The sequence below is a fragment of the Chaetura pelagica genome, unplaced genomic scaffold (genome assembly GCF_000747805.2).
Source record: "Chaetura pelagica isolate M959 unplaced genomic scaffold, ChaPel_1.0 scaffold132, whole genome shotgun sequence".
Classification (NCBI taxonomy): Eukaryota; Metazoa; Chordata; class Aves; order Apodiformes; family Apodidae; genus Chaetura; species Chaetura pelagica.
This window is the reverse complement of record NW_009952709.1, coordinates 886,829-903,614: the sequence shown is the minus strand read 5'-3', so window position 1 is coordinate 903,614 and position 16,786 is coordinate 886,829. Positions and strand designations below refer to the sequence as shown.

The 16,786-nt window shown below is 46.1% G+C and overlaps 1 protein-coding gene across 1 annotated transcript in view; it reads right to left on the bottom strand.

Moving 5' to 3' along the window:
* The window catches only part of PNPLA7 (patatin-like phospholipase domain containing 7), a 127,969-nt gene that overhangs the window by 21,002 nt on the left and 90,181 nt on the right, over window positions 1-16,786 (bottom strand). The window contains exons 26-27 of the mRNA XM_009994306.1: window positions 12,398-12,554; window positions 3,564-3,680 (exon numbers count right to left, since the gene is read on the bottom strand). Coding sequence (XP_009992608.1) covers window positions 3,564-3,680; window positions 12,398-12,554 — 274 coding nt within the window. The remainder of the gene's footprint in view (window positions 1-3,563; window positions 3,681-12,397; window positions 12,555-16,786) is intronic.

Sequence of the window (16,786 nt, the reverse complement as noted above, 5' to 3'; positions counted from 1 at the left end):
AGCAGGAGATGCAGATGCTGCTGGGACCCAAAGCCACCTAGAGACCAAGAGGATAACACAAAGCTTTGCAGCATTACCTACAAGAACAAGGGGTCCTGCAAGGTAGATCTTCAAGATGACCCCAGAAGTTGCTTGAGATACTACAGAGTAAAACATCAGTGAGGAACCTAATAAGATTCCTACCTAGTAAGCAGGATGATATACAAAAAGAATGGCTGAGCTAAGACCTTACAACTTTACCCAACAGGAGCTAGACCAAACCAACAAGTCCTGGCAGGGAATGTTCTCATTGTTTCAGCCATGTCTGCTCTCACATCCCAGTAGCTGGAAAAGCTGAATGGGAAGGTTACCTCCCAACTGCGTTGGAGTTTGCTGGAGAGAGGATAGTTTTGGAAAGTCTCCATGGTGCCTACTGAAAGGGCAGCCTGCAGAGGGGAAGGAGGAGGACTCGATTGAATAAAGTGAACCTAAGAACAGCAGCTGAAATTTCTCTGTCCATCAGCAAAGCTGAATCAGGACCCAAGAGTTCCCCTCTTCAGTCCCAGTGCCTGGGCCTTCCCTAGCCCAGCTCATAGCACAGCATAGCTCTGATGTGCCTTAAAATCAAGCCAAATGAGGGGTTTGGCTCCAGCCACCAGGATGAGCTGAGAGACACTCCCTGTGTGGTCAGTCTGGATTTCTGGTGTAAGTTTCTGTGCTGTTCAAGATGAAATTCCAAACAGCCAAGAAGGAGGGTTTTTTCTAGCAAGTTTAATCTCTTAAGCAGCTTTGCAAAGATGGTGGAACTGGGGAGGACTAACAGATGCTGCACAAGTATTACAACCCATCAGACGTAAATGCCAGAGGAGGGTGGATGAATCAAGTGTGATTGGAGAGCATTAGGGGAGCCTCTCCATGCTGAAGATATTCTGATGACTGCAGATCTCAGTGCAGCAGCCACGTTTGAAGCAAAAACAGGGGAAAGGGGAAAGAGGAGTCTACCTGACACTTCCTCTCATATTCATGCAAACACACAAAGGAAACTAAACCCAGACCTGCCTGGCAGTTATAAAGGCTGCATTTCTCAGCTATCATTTCATTTATTTTGGAGACACAACATCACCCAAGTGTGAGACAAGACTTGATAAGACTCTGAGACGACTTGCAAAAGCATTCTGTGCTTCTGGAAGGAGCAATAAAAATTTCAGCATGTGGTGCTCTCCCAGAAGGACGGGTAATTTCAGAGGAGCAATATAATTGTATTTCTTGAGAAATAGCTTTCAAGTGCCCTGCCCTGGATTTCTGCATGTTTTCCTGGAAAAACTTGCACAGGCTGGTATCTCCTGGTGTCAGCCTTTGGCTGACATCTGCAGCAGCAATCCCAGGGTTGCTGGTAACCAGGGCTACCCCACAGCAGCACTGCTGGCAACCAGAAGACACCTACACATGTCACAAGGGCTGGCAGGGAGCACATTTAAGAGAAAATGGAAACCTCCCTTCCAGTGTCAGAAATAACAGTTCAACGTAAGTGCTTCTGCTCCCCGGCTCTGACGCAGAGGAGGGATGAGGGTACGTGTGGGAAGTGCAAGAGTGAGACCTCACAGCCATGGGTAGTAAAAAGGAGGATCTGGCTCAGTGCTTCCTAATTTTAGTCTTTCCTAGAGACACAAGTTCCAGAACCCACTCTAGGCTTTTGGGTAGGAAGTTCTCAGGTTCTGCTGTCATTGCTGTGGACCCTCCCAGAAAGAAGCTGTTGTGACCAAGCACACCCCGTGTTTGTATGACTCTAATCAACTCTTGTTAACATGTATATTCAGTTGGAAACCACTGTTACCCACCCTCCTCCAAAACTACTCCAACTACCAAGGCAAGATGGATATTTGCACTTTGGATCTTTGAAATAATGCTTTAAAAAAAACATTTGTTCAAGGCTTAATGTGCCTCAGTTCAGCTTCTGTTACTTTATATCACCCTTTACACTTAGGTAGCTTCAAATTTCCTTCGGTCCAGTGACACAACTAGTTAACCTGTGCTGATCACACAGATTGCATGGAAGGAGTAACTGCCTCATTCCTTGCAGAGCTACGCAACTTGTTTCCTTATTTATCTGAGGAAAGCCTTCCAATGTGAGGGAACCCCTGGCACAGATGGAGGGTTTAGCCCAGGACACTCAGCACAAGTGCACAAAGGTGACACTGACGTGTGCCTCACAACTGGATTTCCCTTGGACAAAACCTTCCTGTGACTCCAGGGTTAAAACAGACCATCCAACTACAGCTGTTAAAATCATGAGGGAGGAACCTGGTGTGTCTTACAGGGAAACACAACAAGCTGATTGCTGAGATCCAAGGCATTGACAGAGCAGGGGAAGCCGAGGCCACCTGAGCTCAGAGGTGATTCTCTTCCATTTAGTCCTTCCCAGAGCTCTGCTCCAGCTCCCCCTGCAAAGTCTCATCCCCACTTCACACCCAGGGACCTCAAAGCAGCCCTTGGTGCTTTGGAGGAGGCAGCTCCTCCACTACATCAAAGCCAGGAGAGAGGAGCTGATTTAGTCACTGGACAATCTCAGCTTTCCCACCAGGCACTGCTGGGGCCCCAGACAGGAGTTGGAGAGCCCTGGGAAGGGATACACATGATTAAAGAACTAGGAGCACAGCTGGTGCTGCCTAAATAGCCAACAAAGATCATTCCCAGTCTCAGAAAGACTGAGCACTCTGAAACCAGTTTGTTCCCAGCAGCATCCACCCTGCCCAGCAAAATGCTCTTTTAAGCCACATGGTGATTACTCACTTTTAAACTTGCATTGCAGTAGGGAATATTTTAGATTATTTTAAATATATTTAGAGTACATATCATGTTAATTTGCTACATAATCTTTCATCACAAGGATTCCAAAGGCAAGAATAATTTGGTTAAAATTGCAAATGAGGAAAGATTACAAGAATATGCAAACACTCTCTAAGCTTGGCAATCTAGGAGGACAACCACTGATAAGGTGCTTTACAAATTGCTGCTGCTGAGGTGGGGAGGACAGGTGGGATTCTGAAGGAGCCCATCAGCTCAGGAGGACCACACAACATCCAGCAACTACAAAGGTGACCATCAGCAAACCAGGAAACAACACACTTGGGCATTATTGCACTTTTCAGTGGGGTGTTGATAAAAACTCACCCTAGCTTCAAAAAGACAACAAATTTTTGAAAGCCAAATGCATTTCTACCTTCTTCAAGACCTTCTGGTGTGCCCCAAAGGTCTCTTAGACCTGATTTGCAGAAAAATAATGATAACACAGTCTCAACAATTATCCTTCAGTGACACAACTTTAACTTCTGCTCTCACACAACAGGATCCCTTTGTCAAACAGAAGTAGCTACAAATAATCTATTCCTTGTGTTCTTTAAATCCACCAAAATGGAAGAATAGGCTCCTTCCTATATTCTTGTAACATGACATTCACTGTTTTAACATGTTGTCAGTCATCCCACAGCATCATATCTCATATCAGCATGGAAAAAAAAGCTATTTCTGCTACAACAAAATACAGTGATACCATTTACTACACATAAAGTGAACAAACAACCTACCTCTATCTGCTTATCTTTGAAGATGTTGTTGATGCTTTTGTTAAAAGCTGCTCCAGAGAACATAGAGGTTATTGGATATGTCAAGTCTAGAATAGTCTTAAGCACTGAGTTCATAACCTAAAAAGAAAGGAGGAAAAATAAAACATTTCAAAGGCAAATCTATGGAAGGATCCATATTAATGTATGTATTAATACAGGCAATTTGAGAGACATCACATTCCAGGTTCTACAGCCAACAGGTTGGAAGCACTGCTATTGTGAGTACAAAAGTTGTTGTGAGGACAGAAATAAAACTACCCAAACTACAATCAGTAACTCCTTGCATGGTGCTGTATATTTAGAATAAAGAGCAGCCCACTCTGAGGCCAGTGTGCAATTGGGCTAGGGAAGAATGTCCATGGGCTTGGCTTCCCTTCTACCCAGAAATCAAAATGGCCCTCAAAAGCAGCAGGCACAGGCTTCTGCCTTCACCAGTGCACATGAATGGTACAGTTTAATTCTTGATTATTTTCTTTAGTAACAAGATACTAGTGATCTCCCTTATCTCCATCCTTTCCACAGTGCACACACAGTTCACTGGCACGGAAAGGAAACCTTAAATCTTCATGCATCTGTATCTTATCCATATCTTAGTGGATCACACCTTATTTTTCTCCCAGTCTTCAATCTCTTAGCTGACCCAGTGCAAGCACTTGCAAAAACATGTGTTATTCCCTGAGACTGCAATGAGGTTCAGTCAGTCCCATGTTAAAGAGCTTTAAACACATTTTCTAGGTATCAATGGCCATTAGTTTTTCACCGAGTGACTTACTGTGCTCCTCACCTGCTGCCTGGTGAAGATTCAGATAAAGCACTCAGACACCCACGGGCACCCTACACCAGCTCCACAACCCACCCAAATCAAGGTCTCCCAAAGCTCTGTAGATCCCTCTGACCTTACACAGCAGCACCAGGCACTGTCATGTGTCTCGTGTAAACACACAGATACTGTGATGAAGTTTTCATGGATTCTTTTACTATTTTTTTTCTACTTTGAGTTAATTACATCTGTGCACTAACCTGCAAGAGACAAGATCTAAACCATATGGCATTCTGGTCACTGCTTTTGTCCTATAACCATCCTACTGGTTTCAACCCTAACAACATTCAATGCCCAATATATTACATCATACTCAGTTAAAACACAATAGAAGACCAAAAAACCCCAATTAACTCATTTGCCATTAAATAAATTTCATGGGATGAAATCTTTCTATTAGATGCAACATCTCCTCTCTCTACATGTTCTCCATGATTTAACAAACAGGGCATTGTGCCCAGGCAGTGACTGATGGCACAAAGCAGCCCCTAAACCTGTTGCCTATTAATAGAGCTATGATCAATATCTGGCCTTTGTTTTACCCCAGCAAAGAGAGAATATGTGTTAAAGTGGGGGGAAAAAAAAAAAGTACAATTAAAAACAAATATAAAAACCTAGGAGAATGTAGAAGTTTGAGGACAAACCCAATTATGAACTTGTCAGCTTCATTCACATCCTCATTTTAGGTTGTGATGGGGTGAGGACAGTGTGCCAACCTAACTATAGACATGCTACCCACAGCTTCAGAGTTAAATTGAATTAGTTTTGTACTTAAAATAGGGATTTCGTCTCTGACATTACTTAGAATGATTATTTTGGGAAAGAGGCATTAAAAAAAAGTCCCTTATTTAATATTGAAGAAAAATCTCTCCCACTCAGCACCAAACATCAGGCTGTCCTTGTTGCAAATTACCTTTATAATGCTGAGCAATTTTCCCTGCAATTAATTCTCAAACTATTCTTACTCAGGAATAAAATACTTCTAATTAACAGTTATTTCTTAGTATTCTCATTTCTTGTAACCAGAAGATGCCCTTTCAAGCTGACGCTGAGGGCCAACAGCCTCCCTCAGCCTTCCAAGAATAGCTGCTACCACCTCCCATTCTCAAGAGAAATTAAAGATACTGCTTTGGAAAGGCAGCCAGAGCCTTTCAACTTCTGCTCCACTTCCCACTTCTCCCCACCAGCATCTCTAACAACACCAGAGCTTTGGTGCCCCCCAGCACAGCAATGAGAGGCCCAGCCTTGAGGCACCTCTACCAGTTCTCTCAGGTGAGAGCAGGTATTTTACAGTTCTTCATTAACACCTTGTGCATTTTCATTTCTAGTGCTCTGTTGCAAGAAGAATGTTATTAATAAGACCTTCAATCCTAAAATTATTTTTAAAAGCTACCCTGTGGCACATGGAAACTTCAACAGGAAGGGACAAGGTGCTTCTCATAGAGCTGAACAACAAGAGCAAATGCACATAATGGTGGACAAAAAGAAGCCTGAATTGTGGTCTCTGGCTATTTTGTTTTGTTATGCAGAATAGTTGTAAACTGGTGTCAAAAAACATTATTATCCCCTGGGCTCCCCAGTTCATGAAGGATAAGGAACTACTAGAGAGAATCCAGCAGAGGCCACAAGGATTAGAGGACTGGAGCATTTGCCCTGTGAGGAAGGGATGGGAGAGCTGGGGCTGCTCAGCTGGAGAGGAAGAGCTTGAGGGGGGATCTGATCAGTGCTGATCAATATCTACAGGGGTGTCTGAAGGATGGGCCAGACTCTTCTCAGTGGTGTCCAGTGACAGCAGTGGGCACAAGTTGGAGCACAGGAGGGGCAAGTTAAACATAAGGAGAAACTTCTTTCCTGTGAGGGTGACAGAGCCCTGGGACAGGCTGCCCAGGGAGGCTGTGGAGTCTCCTTCTCTGGAGACAATCCTGAGCAACCTGCTCTGAGTGACCCTGCTCTGCCAGGGGGGTTGGGCTAGATGATCTCCAGAGGTCCCTTCCAACCCCCAACATTCTGTGATTGATTTTTCAATATTCCTGAGTATAAAATGAAAGCAGGAGGGTGTGGCAGAACATGTTGCAAGATCAAAAATTTAAAAGGGTAGAAGTGATTACATATTTTTTAAACTACTAGAGACAGGATCCAGAATTGCCTTTAGTGCCTTCTGAAGTGTTCACATACAATGCTTCTGTGGAACAAGCAAAGAAATTCACAAAGAAAAAAATGTTAAAACAAGAAGGTAACTCAGGCCAACAGTTCCAGATAAACAGAACTACAGGGATATACCATCCTGGAGGCAGGAATATATATATTTCCTATAATGGAAGTTTTGATTTAAAGGTAAACTATTAAGAAAGCTGAGAGTTGAAGAAAATTCAAAGCCATTTCAGAAACCACACCCATCTCAGAGCTGGGTAAAGAAGAGAGGCAAGGTGAGTAAATGCAGGGTTAAAATCAGACTCAGATGAGCTGATGGTGAAACATGAACCTGCACCTGCCCAGGCTGAGCTGGTCACTACAGGACAGGAATAGGATGGTTTGGTGCTGTAACTGGACATTTCAAAACAATAGGCATGTTCTGTGTGTAACCTCTAATCTGAACTTCCCAAATTCTGACGCTTGAATTCAGGTTAATTTCAACCTGCTATGACTGAGCAATATGATTGAAATGGTAAATATGAACCATCAGGCCTTATCTCTACATGTAAACAGATTTTTCCTGCACCTCTTGATGTAAGAAATGTTAAAGATTTAACAAATACACTCCCAGGATTTCTGTCTTCCATTGTTAATGCTCTCAAACACAGAATTCCATCTGAAAGGCAACCAGAAGGAACACTGCAGCTGGCTCACAAGGGAAAAGCAATCTGCTCTAATTTTTACAAGCTGAGAAGCCTGGTAAATAAACCCTTCCAAACCAGTGAGTGAAGTTTTAAAGCTGCAATTAAAAGCACCAGACCACAGCAGAGTGCACCTTGGCAGGCTGATGCTGTCCTCAAGCACCAGCAGGCTGGAGGACACCCAAAGCAGGTTCATTCCTGCAGCTCATCAACCCAATTTAAGAGACAAACTATGCACGTTCATTAAGGTGCAATTGGTAACGAACCTGTTACTCACTTAGGATTCACTGTGGGCTTTAAAGCTGCTTTAGCTTGTGTTACACCTTTTACAGTGCCTGAGATAATATCATAGAATCCCAGACTGATTCGGGTAGGAAGGGACCTTAAGGACCATGTAGATCCAACCCCCTGCATGGGCAGGGACACCTCCCACCAGCCCAGGCTGCTCCAAGCCCCATCCAACCTGCCCTTCAACACTGCCAGGGATGGGGCAGCCACAGCTTCCCTGGGCAACCTGGGCCAGGGTCTCACCAGCCTCACAGCGAAGAATTTCTTCCTAATGTCTCACTTAAATGTCCCCTCTTCCAGATTTAACCAGGACTGCCTTCACCTGGGGGACTGGGACCAGTTTATCTTGCCCGTCTCCTCCAGTCAGGAGGTGTCTGTCCCATAACATCCTGCCTGCTCTTCACGCCAAACTTGCCTGGCAACGTGTGCCCACTCAGCTCAGCTGTGTTTGTTTGCAGGGATCTGCCCCTGCAGCTGCTGCTGTACAGAAGATCTGGCACAAGGACAGACTGCACAGTCAGGATGCAAAGCCCTGTCCCTTCCCACCACATTCTCCCTCTGACCTCCACAGCCAACAGGCCCTGGCTGGTGGGCATCCCACCAACCTTTCTGTGGTCACACAGGCACCCTGCTCCTCCTCTTCGTGCTCCCCAGGCAACCCTAACCACAGGCACTGGGTGTAGCATCACCCCATGATAGCACAAAACCAGCTTATTTTTCCTCAAAACAACAAATGTGATGGATCAAGAAGAGCAGCAGGATCCAGCCTGGTGGCAGCTTGATCTGAGCCAATCTGGGGCTGATGGTTCTGCTCCCCCTGCCCGGGTCCAGCAGCAGGCAGTGCTGGGAGCTGAGCCAGAAACTGCCTGGCAAAAAGAAAAAGTTAAACTTTTGGCCAGATCAGCTCTTTAAACTGCAGTATCTCCCAAAGTGCAAACACTAGAGCAGTGTTAGGGAGAGGCAGAACCTGAAGGCTGGGACCTCAGAACCCCCTATTTATTTCAGCTGTCACAGACTGCAAACCACTGCAGCCTCCTACCCAGCAGTTCTTAACTCTCATTGTGGGAAGCCTTTTAACTACACATCTCCACAACCATACTCCCTTCAAAGGTAGAATAGCCCATTCTTTGTGAAATTGTTATATTTTGAAATATTAATTCTCCAGTAAAAAACAAACAAACAAAAAACCCAACAAAGAACAAAAAAGAACTAAAACCCCAAGAAAACCCAATAATCTGCAAATAGGAAAGCTCTTGTTTTGCTGGTTAAACAAACACAGGTACAGAAACACACAGAAGCAATAAATAATAACCACCCTGATGGGTAATATTCATACCCCTCTGTATTTTGACAAGAGTAATTTATTTCTTTGCTGCCTCATTAGGTCCAGGAAACACATCCCATTAACACAGCCCTTCTCTCAGCCCCAAATCTACAACTTGAGAGATGCCAATTTCTAAGAAAAAAAAAAACCAAGAAGAGAAATAACTGGAGGACAAAACCAGCACTTATTTTGATGGATTAAAGCAATTAATTAAAAAAAAAAATCAGAGTTCTCTCATCCATCACACAATGAAGACATTTTAAAAAAACCCCACAGGCTAAAACAGCCAGGCTGCAAGGTTTTGTACAAAGAGGACTCAGCAATAACCTTCAGTACCAAAACCTCCCAGGCTTTGGAGGAGCAGAATCAGCAGCCTGGGTAGCAGGGAAGTGCTCCAGCCTTTTTGCACAACCTTGGCTCAAGGAAGGACCCCCCAAGCACAACAGTTGCTCCTGCCATGGTCCTGGACACCAGACACTGCTCCAGAGGACCAAAGGAATGGTCCTGCACCTTTTGGACACTGGGAATTTGGGGCTTATCTGCTGGGTTTGTGTTCTGGTTTGGTGGGATTTTTGGTAGAGGGGAAGGGCCCCAGGGGCAGTTCTGGTAAGAAACTGAGGAGCTCCCCCTGCTCCAAACCAGCCAAGGAGTCATCAGAGGGACAAGAGATGAACCTCTGCCTTTAACATAGGAAAGAACTGAGGGAAGAGCTGGGCAGAGAAGCCCTGTGGGAGAAGAGCTGAGCTGGAGGAGGAGAGCAGTGATGGCAGCTGTGCCCCTGCACCCATGAAGGAACCTGGTGGGACATTCCCTGGGGGCACCAGGAGGGGTGAACGTGGATTTGCTGCCCGTGGCCTGGGCTGGTGCAGCTGTGGGAGCCCCCGGGCCAGGGGAGGTTCCTGTTCCCAAAGCCCCCGGGACTCTGCAGGCAGCGCTGGAGCAGTTCCTGGTGGGAAGGGCTCCTGGAGGAGAGGTTGGGGGAGGATCTGCCATGGGAAGGGCCCGTGGGGAGCAGGGCAGGACTGTCAGGAATCCTCCTTCCTGAGAAGGAAGGAGCAGCAGGAACCACCAGCCTGGGAACTGACACTAAACCCCATCCCCATCCCCCTGTGCTGGGGGGAAGGAGGGAGAGAAATGGGGAACAAAGGGATTTGGGTGGGAAGAAGGGGGGGAGGGTGTAACGTGTGTGAGCCCTGCTCTGGGTGTCTGTGTCCTGGGGGCACTGATTAGTGTGAAATTAAATTATTTTTCCCCAAGTTCACCCGGGACCTTAATCGATGAAGATCCTTCCTTGTCCTTTGTCTCGACCCAGCAGCTTTATCCTCCTCCCCCCAGTGTGTGAAGGGAGCTGAGTGAGCAGCCATGGGGCTGTTCCTTTGTTGTGCTGGGCCCAAACCACAACAGTTTGTCACCTGCCTCACACTCAGTCCCTTCGGGTGGATCTATGAACCCCCAACAAACCTCCCAGCCCCAGCTCACAGAGCCCAGGGACCGGAGCCGCGCTCCCCACTCGGGCTGCGGCTGCTGCAACACGATGCAAGAAGAAATAACTCAGAATAGCCACTGTTAAAAAGATTTATGGTCCCTCAAGCTACTTTGTACATTCGCTGTGATCTGAACTTGGAGAGAGGGTTTTCATTGCTTTCTTCGATTTACAGTGCAACCATTTTGCTGGGCTGTTAACAGTGAAAAGGGCTTCAAACAGAGCAGTGTTCTTTTTTCATTCTCAAACCCTTGAACAATTTCTGGTGTGGATGGGGACCTGGCAAGCTTGTCAGAACAAGCATGAGAAACTTCAAGAAAAGCCATTCTTCATTAGGAGGATGAAATATTCGCTCTAAGAGAGGTCAATAACCTCTCTTCCATCTACTTATCTGCAGATTTCAAGGTACAACAACCTGCCTTTTCTTTTGTTGAAACATCTTCCAAGCTTTGTAATTTGTGTTCAAATGTTAACCAGTAGATTAAATTTCTTCTTTTCCTCTTGAACTATTTCTGGCAATAGTGTGATTCCAGGTTGGGCTGGTGAGCTCAAGAGCTGCAAAGCTGGAAATTAAGCTGACTTTGATGGGAGCACAGCCCAGAAAACAGCATTTCCAGCTCTACATCCCCCCCTGCACAGAGGAGATCTGACAAGTTAACAAACAAGAGATCATCCTCTGGACACATGCATGGAGCAAAATTCCATTGCTTCACCCTAACCAAGACCCATGGAAGGAGAGCAGTGCAGATTGCCAGAGGCCAAGAAAACAGGACAATATTGCAGGGAGGTGTGGCCACACACTTGTCCTGCTCAGATGCTGCCCTGTGAGCATTTGGTAGTGCCCAGTGTGGGAAATAAAGAGCAGAAGGTTAAATGCACGTCTGACACGACTCAGTGCAGTTGTTCTGATGTGTTTAATCTCAAGTCTCCTCCATTTTGGCGATTCCAGCAAACTGCTCTGTATCATAAACAGTTTACTGGTGCTTTCCAACCCAGCTAGGCACAGGCAGTTCCTAAATAAAAAGAACAAAATCCACATTCTTCTAGCAAACAGTCTGCCCACCAGGAGAGCATGAACATGCTGGGTCTCAATATGTATTGTAATGCCCCAGACAATCCAGCCTGCAAAGTACCTGGCATGTTACCAAGACACAGACTTCATCTCAAAGCCATGGCAGGTTAGAAGACACTTGGGCAAGGTAAGCAGCACACATATGCCAACTGCAGGCTGCTATTTTCCCCTAAAATGCAAGATCTAAGCAGACTCAAAGTGCAACCTAATTCAGAATATTCCCCGTGTCACCTCCCTTTCAACAAGAAAACCAACATGAAAATGTGATTTTCATATGAACAACAGGAAGCTGTAATGAGCAAACTTCAGAAATAACTCATCTTCACCTTCACTCAGGGTGAACCAGTGTCACCTGGTGCTAGTATAATTTTTCTCTAGTATCTTCCCAACAAAGGCAGCCACAGAAGTCACTATTTAAAACAACCTTCTCAGACTTTGGTTTAAGTATGAAAATATGTTTTGTTTGCATTAAATATCTGAAGTTAAACATTTCTCCTCACCCAGAGCACTACCACTCTGGAGCTCTCAGGCTACCCCGTGAATGACCCATCCTGTATTTAGTTTAGAGAAGGGATTACCTCTGTCAATCAGTTCCACTGAAAAATGACAGCATGTGAGAACGAAAGAGAGAAAATTACACAAAAGAGAAACACATTTCTTGAGATCTGGAAAGGAAACAAGATTCCAGTATATAAAAAGCAGAGATAAACACAGGCTAAACACACTTAAACAACATCACTCTCTGTTTATGGTGTGATTAGAATTTGTGCAAAGTCCAGCATTGAGTCCTGCCCCCTCAGTGCTGGTGTTGCCTGCCAGTGTCCCAGATCACTCCCTGCTGCAGCCCTGCCCGTGGAAAAGAAGAAGGCCGTACAGCCCCTGGGTGGCTGCTTGTGCTCTGCTGCCTGCTAGGGCTGGTGGTTAAGCTCCTGCACCCCACCCAAGGGGGGAAGTGTGACATTTCCAGTGCTTACCATGGCCCATTGCCTGGCTTTGATCCTCATCTGGTTGTAGCTGCGCTCCTCGGCGTACAAGGCACTCATGAATGCACCAATAGATGTTCCTCCGATCATATCAACAGGGATCCCAGCTTCAATCAGGGCTCTGATAACTCCCACTTGGGAGCATCCCCTGTGCCAAGAAAGGAAAACAAGGTATTATCAGACAAAGCCATGAAGAGCAGAGAGATGTCACCTTCTAAGAGAACTCGAGTGTGCACCAGCTGAACTGTCAATCTACTGCTAACCCAGCCTCAATGCCAGAAGCAAACATGATGAATGCAGAAATCTTCCAACAGACTCCCCAAGGATCCTAGGAAATGCAAACCACTCAGCCTGGCTTCAGGATGAAAGGCAGTGATAGAAACACAGCAGCCAAGAATGAAGCCAGTGGATATGAGAGGGAAAAATCAACATGGCTTTAGGGAGCAATGCATCAAAAAATCTACTAGGGTTCTTCCAAAGCAGCCAAGAATGGATTTCAGAGACCTTCTCACAAGTTCCTTTTCCAGTGATTTTTCAAAGAAACTCAGCCAGTTGGGGGTCACAGGATGGGTCACTGCATGGATTAATAATGAATTTGAAGATAGAAAACAAAGGGCAAGAAGAGACAGTGATGAGAAGGTAGAACGTTTGTCTCCACACAGGCCCAAGATAGGGGCAGATGAGGAGGCAGTGTTTGAGGATGATACAAATTCCTTCAGGACAGCAGGTGTATTTCTTAACTTCAAGAATCACAGAAGGAACTCAGAGCAATGATGGAGTCAACAGATGAACCTCAGTGCTGATGGGACAAGAGAAAAGCAAAAGCAGCAATGCCCCTGCAGCAGTGAGCTCTTCACAACCCCCACTCACACACAGATTTTGGAACCTCTGTGGATATCCTCTGAAAAATATTCACCAACTGTTCCGTGGAAAATCAGAAGGCAAACCAAAGAAACCAGAATAAAACAGTCAACACAGGAACATACATCCATGATGCACCAGCATTTTGAGGACTGCAAGCCAGCTCAGAGTCCTCACTCAAAATAAACAGCAGAGCTAGAAAATGATGAAGAGGCACAGAAGATGCATCACAATATGGAAAGGAATTCACATGAGAAAGAACCAGACTCCAGTTTCTGGCTGGGGGAGATCATGACTGGTGGGAGACAGGCAGGGCCAGCCAGTGATACCATCATGCAAAAAGTTTCATGTAAAGGAAAGAATCTACACACAAACATCTCTATAAAGCATATACTGGGGAAGTCACCATTACCATGTGCTGAAGAGACCCGATCCCACTGGAGCTACACGTGGACTGGATGAACCCAAAGCATCAGGCTGTCAGTGACTACTAAGCATGAAGAATCAGAGGTGCAGCCTTGCCCTCAGGAAGCTCAGAGCTGCTAATTGTTCAAGTGCTCATTTCTGAAGCAATCACTACCACCTACCATCAGAAAAGACAGAACACTTGATGTTACCAACAGTGATCCCCTAAAGGGAGAGGGATCCCTGTCCATCCAACAGAGCCATTGCAGAAGGAGAGGTCAGCAGTGGAGGCTGATTGCCTCATCAGTAGAAAATTATGGCCTCCAGTTTCAAACCCTTTGTCCAACTAACATCAAGTCAGTCAATAACCTCATTCCACCTGGATAGATGCTTTGCAGTCTAAACCAGAGAGCAGTAAAATCCTCTTTTTCCCATTTTCATCCCATTTTTCAGCTCCTGCACAGTTTGCTCTATTTCTATCCTCTTCCCCCTTGCTGTTTACATCCTATAAATACTTACTAACAGCTGCCAAGTCCACCGTAGGTGTCATTTGGCCAAGCTATGCTGAACACATTCTTTCCATCTAAATAAATCCCCTCCAGCTGCTGAAGTGCTTTGAGACAGGTTCTCAGTTGTACTGGTGTAAATGACTTCAATGACAAATCTATGCTGGCATAATCCAAGAGCAGAAGATGCTTCCTTTAGCTTTCCTCTCCAAATTCTCCTTCCCCTGCTTTGCTCTTACTTCTTCTTAAGATGCCTGAAGTTGAAAGAGTTGTATTTTTATCCCTGCCAGAGGACCCCATTGTTTTTAGGCTCTTAGATCACAGCTATTTTTGCAATCTGCTCCTTGTGCCTGGCACCTACTGCAGCCTTATCCCTGCAGGTCCATCCCCAGCTGACACTGAGAGCTTACAGGGTCCAACCTGCTTTCTGGAGAAAGCCCACATCATGTGGATTTGTTAAGACATTTTAAGTACTGGAAAGCATTTCCTGCTCAGAGAGCAATTTTAAACTGGCCAGGACTAGCTCCAGACTGGAGTCTCTCCCTTTAACTTTTTCTGAAACTGGATCTTCTCATTCGTGTGTTCATTCACCCACAAGAGAGATTTGTTGAGATGACTCCTTGTTTTTATTCTCCTGTGTGATGCCCTTGAATGAATAACAAAAGGTTATTATTACTTCCACTGCCAAGCCATCACCTCTGTGGTGCAGTCCCTGCCAACATCCAGCTGCACGTGTAACAGCCACGGATCCCCAGCAGATGCATTGATTTCAAAGCACTGACCTACAAGATGGGAATGAAAACACTTTTCTTGCTTGGAAAGGGACCTCCTGTGCACTGCCAGACTAAGTGATGTTTCATTTACACATGACTACAAAGCTACTTCCAGCATCCTGAACAGGAGCATTTGTGACCGAAGGTATTTGTGCAAACTCCTGAAGAAAGCCCAATGTGCCACCCCACCCTGTCTTTCCCTGCACCACCCACCCTCCTGAAAGGTACAGTTTTCCTCTCCCTTCCTACAGCTTCAGGCCATCATTACAGGAGCAACACTACGATGTGAAACTTCTCAAAGCAGTTGGTTCTCTCTTGGCCACTTCTCCCCAGCTCGGGGTGCACACAAGCACAGGCTGGCTGCCCAGGGAAGCCACATGCCAGGGCCAGGCAGCCCCCTCCCCAGCAACCTGCCATGGGCAGCAACTGTGCTGCAAGTGGAGAGGAAGAGGAAGGAAGCCAGGAGCCAAGTCCTTGTTAACAGCATACAAGGATTTAGGTGAGACTTTAGGAAGGAATTCTTCCTTGTAAGGGTGGTGAGACTCTGGAACAGGCTGCCCAGGGAAGCTGTGGCTGCCCCATCCCTGGCAGTGTTAAAGGGCAGGTTGGATGGGGCTTGGAGCAACCTGGGCTGGTGGGAGGTGTCCCTGCCCATGCAGGGGTGGGACTGGGTGATCTTTAAGGTCCCTCCAACCTAAACCAGTCTGGTATTCTACAATTCTATGAAACAGGGATTATGCACTTGTAATACCAGGCACAATTTCACAAAGGATCTGTCCCATTTCAGGGTAACATCTGAAAATGCAAGTGTTCAGCAAGAGGAGTACAAAGGACAGTGGCTTGTGCCAACACTGCACACACATATCAGTGCCAGAGCTCTCCTGTGGAGTGGAGAAGGGACAGGGAAATCGGTTACCTGGGTGACATGGAGCTGAATGTCACTCCAGAGGAAAGGAGAAAGGGAGAGGCCACCCAGACCTGAGGAAGGAGCTTCTCAGATGCACAGCACGTTGCTGGAGCTGCACACAGAGCTGTCCTCTGCCTAACACCACTGGTGCAGCTGGATGGACCATGTCCCCTGCCAGGATAAGCACCTGTCCCCAGGACAGTGACAGGGAGTCCTGGCACCAAAGACAAATGACTTGGAAGATTGCTTACAAATAATTTGCACCAGAACCCAAAGATCTGCCTAAGTGCAGAGTCCATCTATTAACAACAACTCGTTTTAATAATGTATCACTCCCTAGGACAGGCCTGATTAATTAGTGCCTATTGCAGAGAGAGAGGAAACGGCTCCCACCAGTTTGAGGAAGAACTGGAAATAGAAGCCACACTCCCCCCAGCCCCTGCCCACTGCCTCAGCACCTGCCCTGAGCCAGCAAGTCCTGGGCTGCCCTCATGCATCAGCTGCCCCAAAGTGCCACTTACTGCCCTGCTCATCACACTCATGCTTAATAGGCTTTAAAAGCCTCCCAAAGCAGTGCTGTACTTCCTGAACTCCAAGCTCCATTTCTTCCTCACTACTAATGGTCAGAAATAGCTGAGCAGGGAAAGGAATTACAGGGTTGAAGACGTGCTTCCTTGAAATAACACAGCACAGCAAGCAGAGAGCACAGACCTTCTGCCAGAAGGTCTCACAGGAAAATTCCTGCTCCTGAAACAAGCCCTTGCTTTTATCCCCTCAGGAAATGCCACTGGCACGTGAGTGTAACACACAGAGGCCAGAGCACAACTGATAAAAGGAAAATTCCTCAGTGAGAAGTGCATGTGTCTGCTCCACACGTGCCTCCAGAGCTCAGATTAGATCTGACTCTCAGGAAGATGTCAGCAAATGC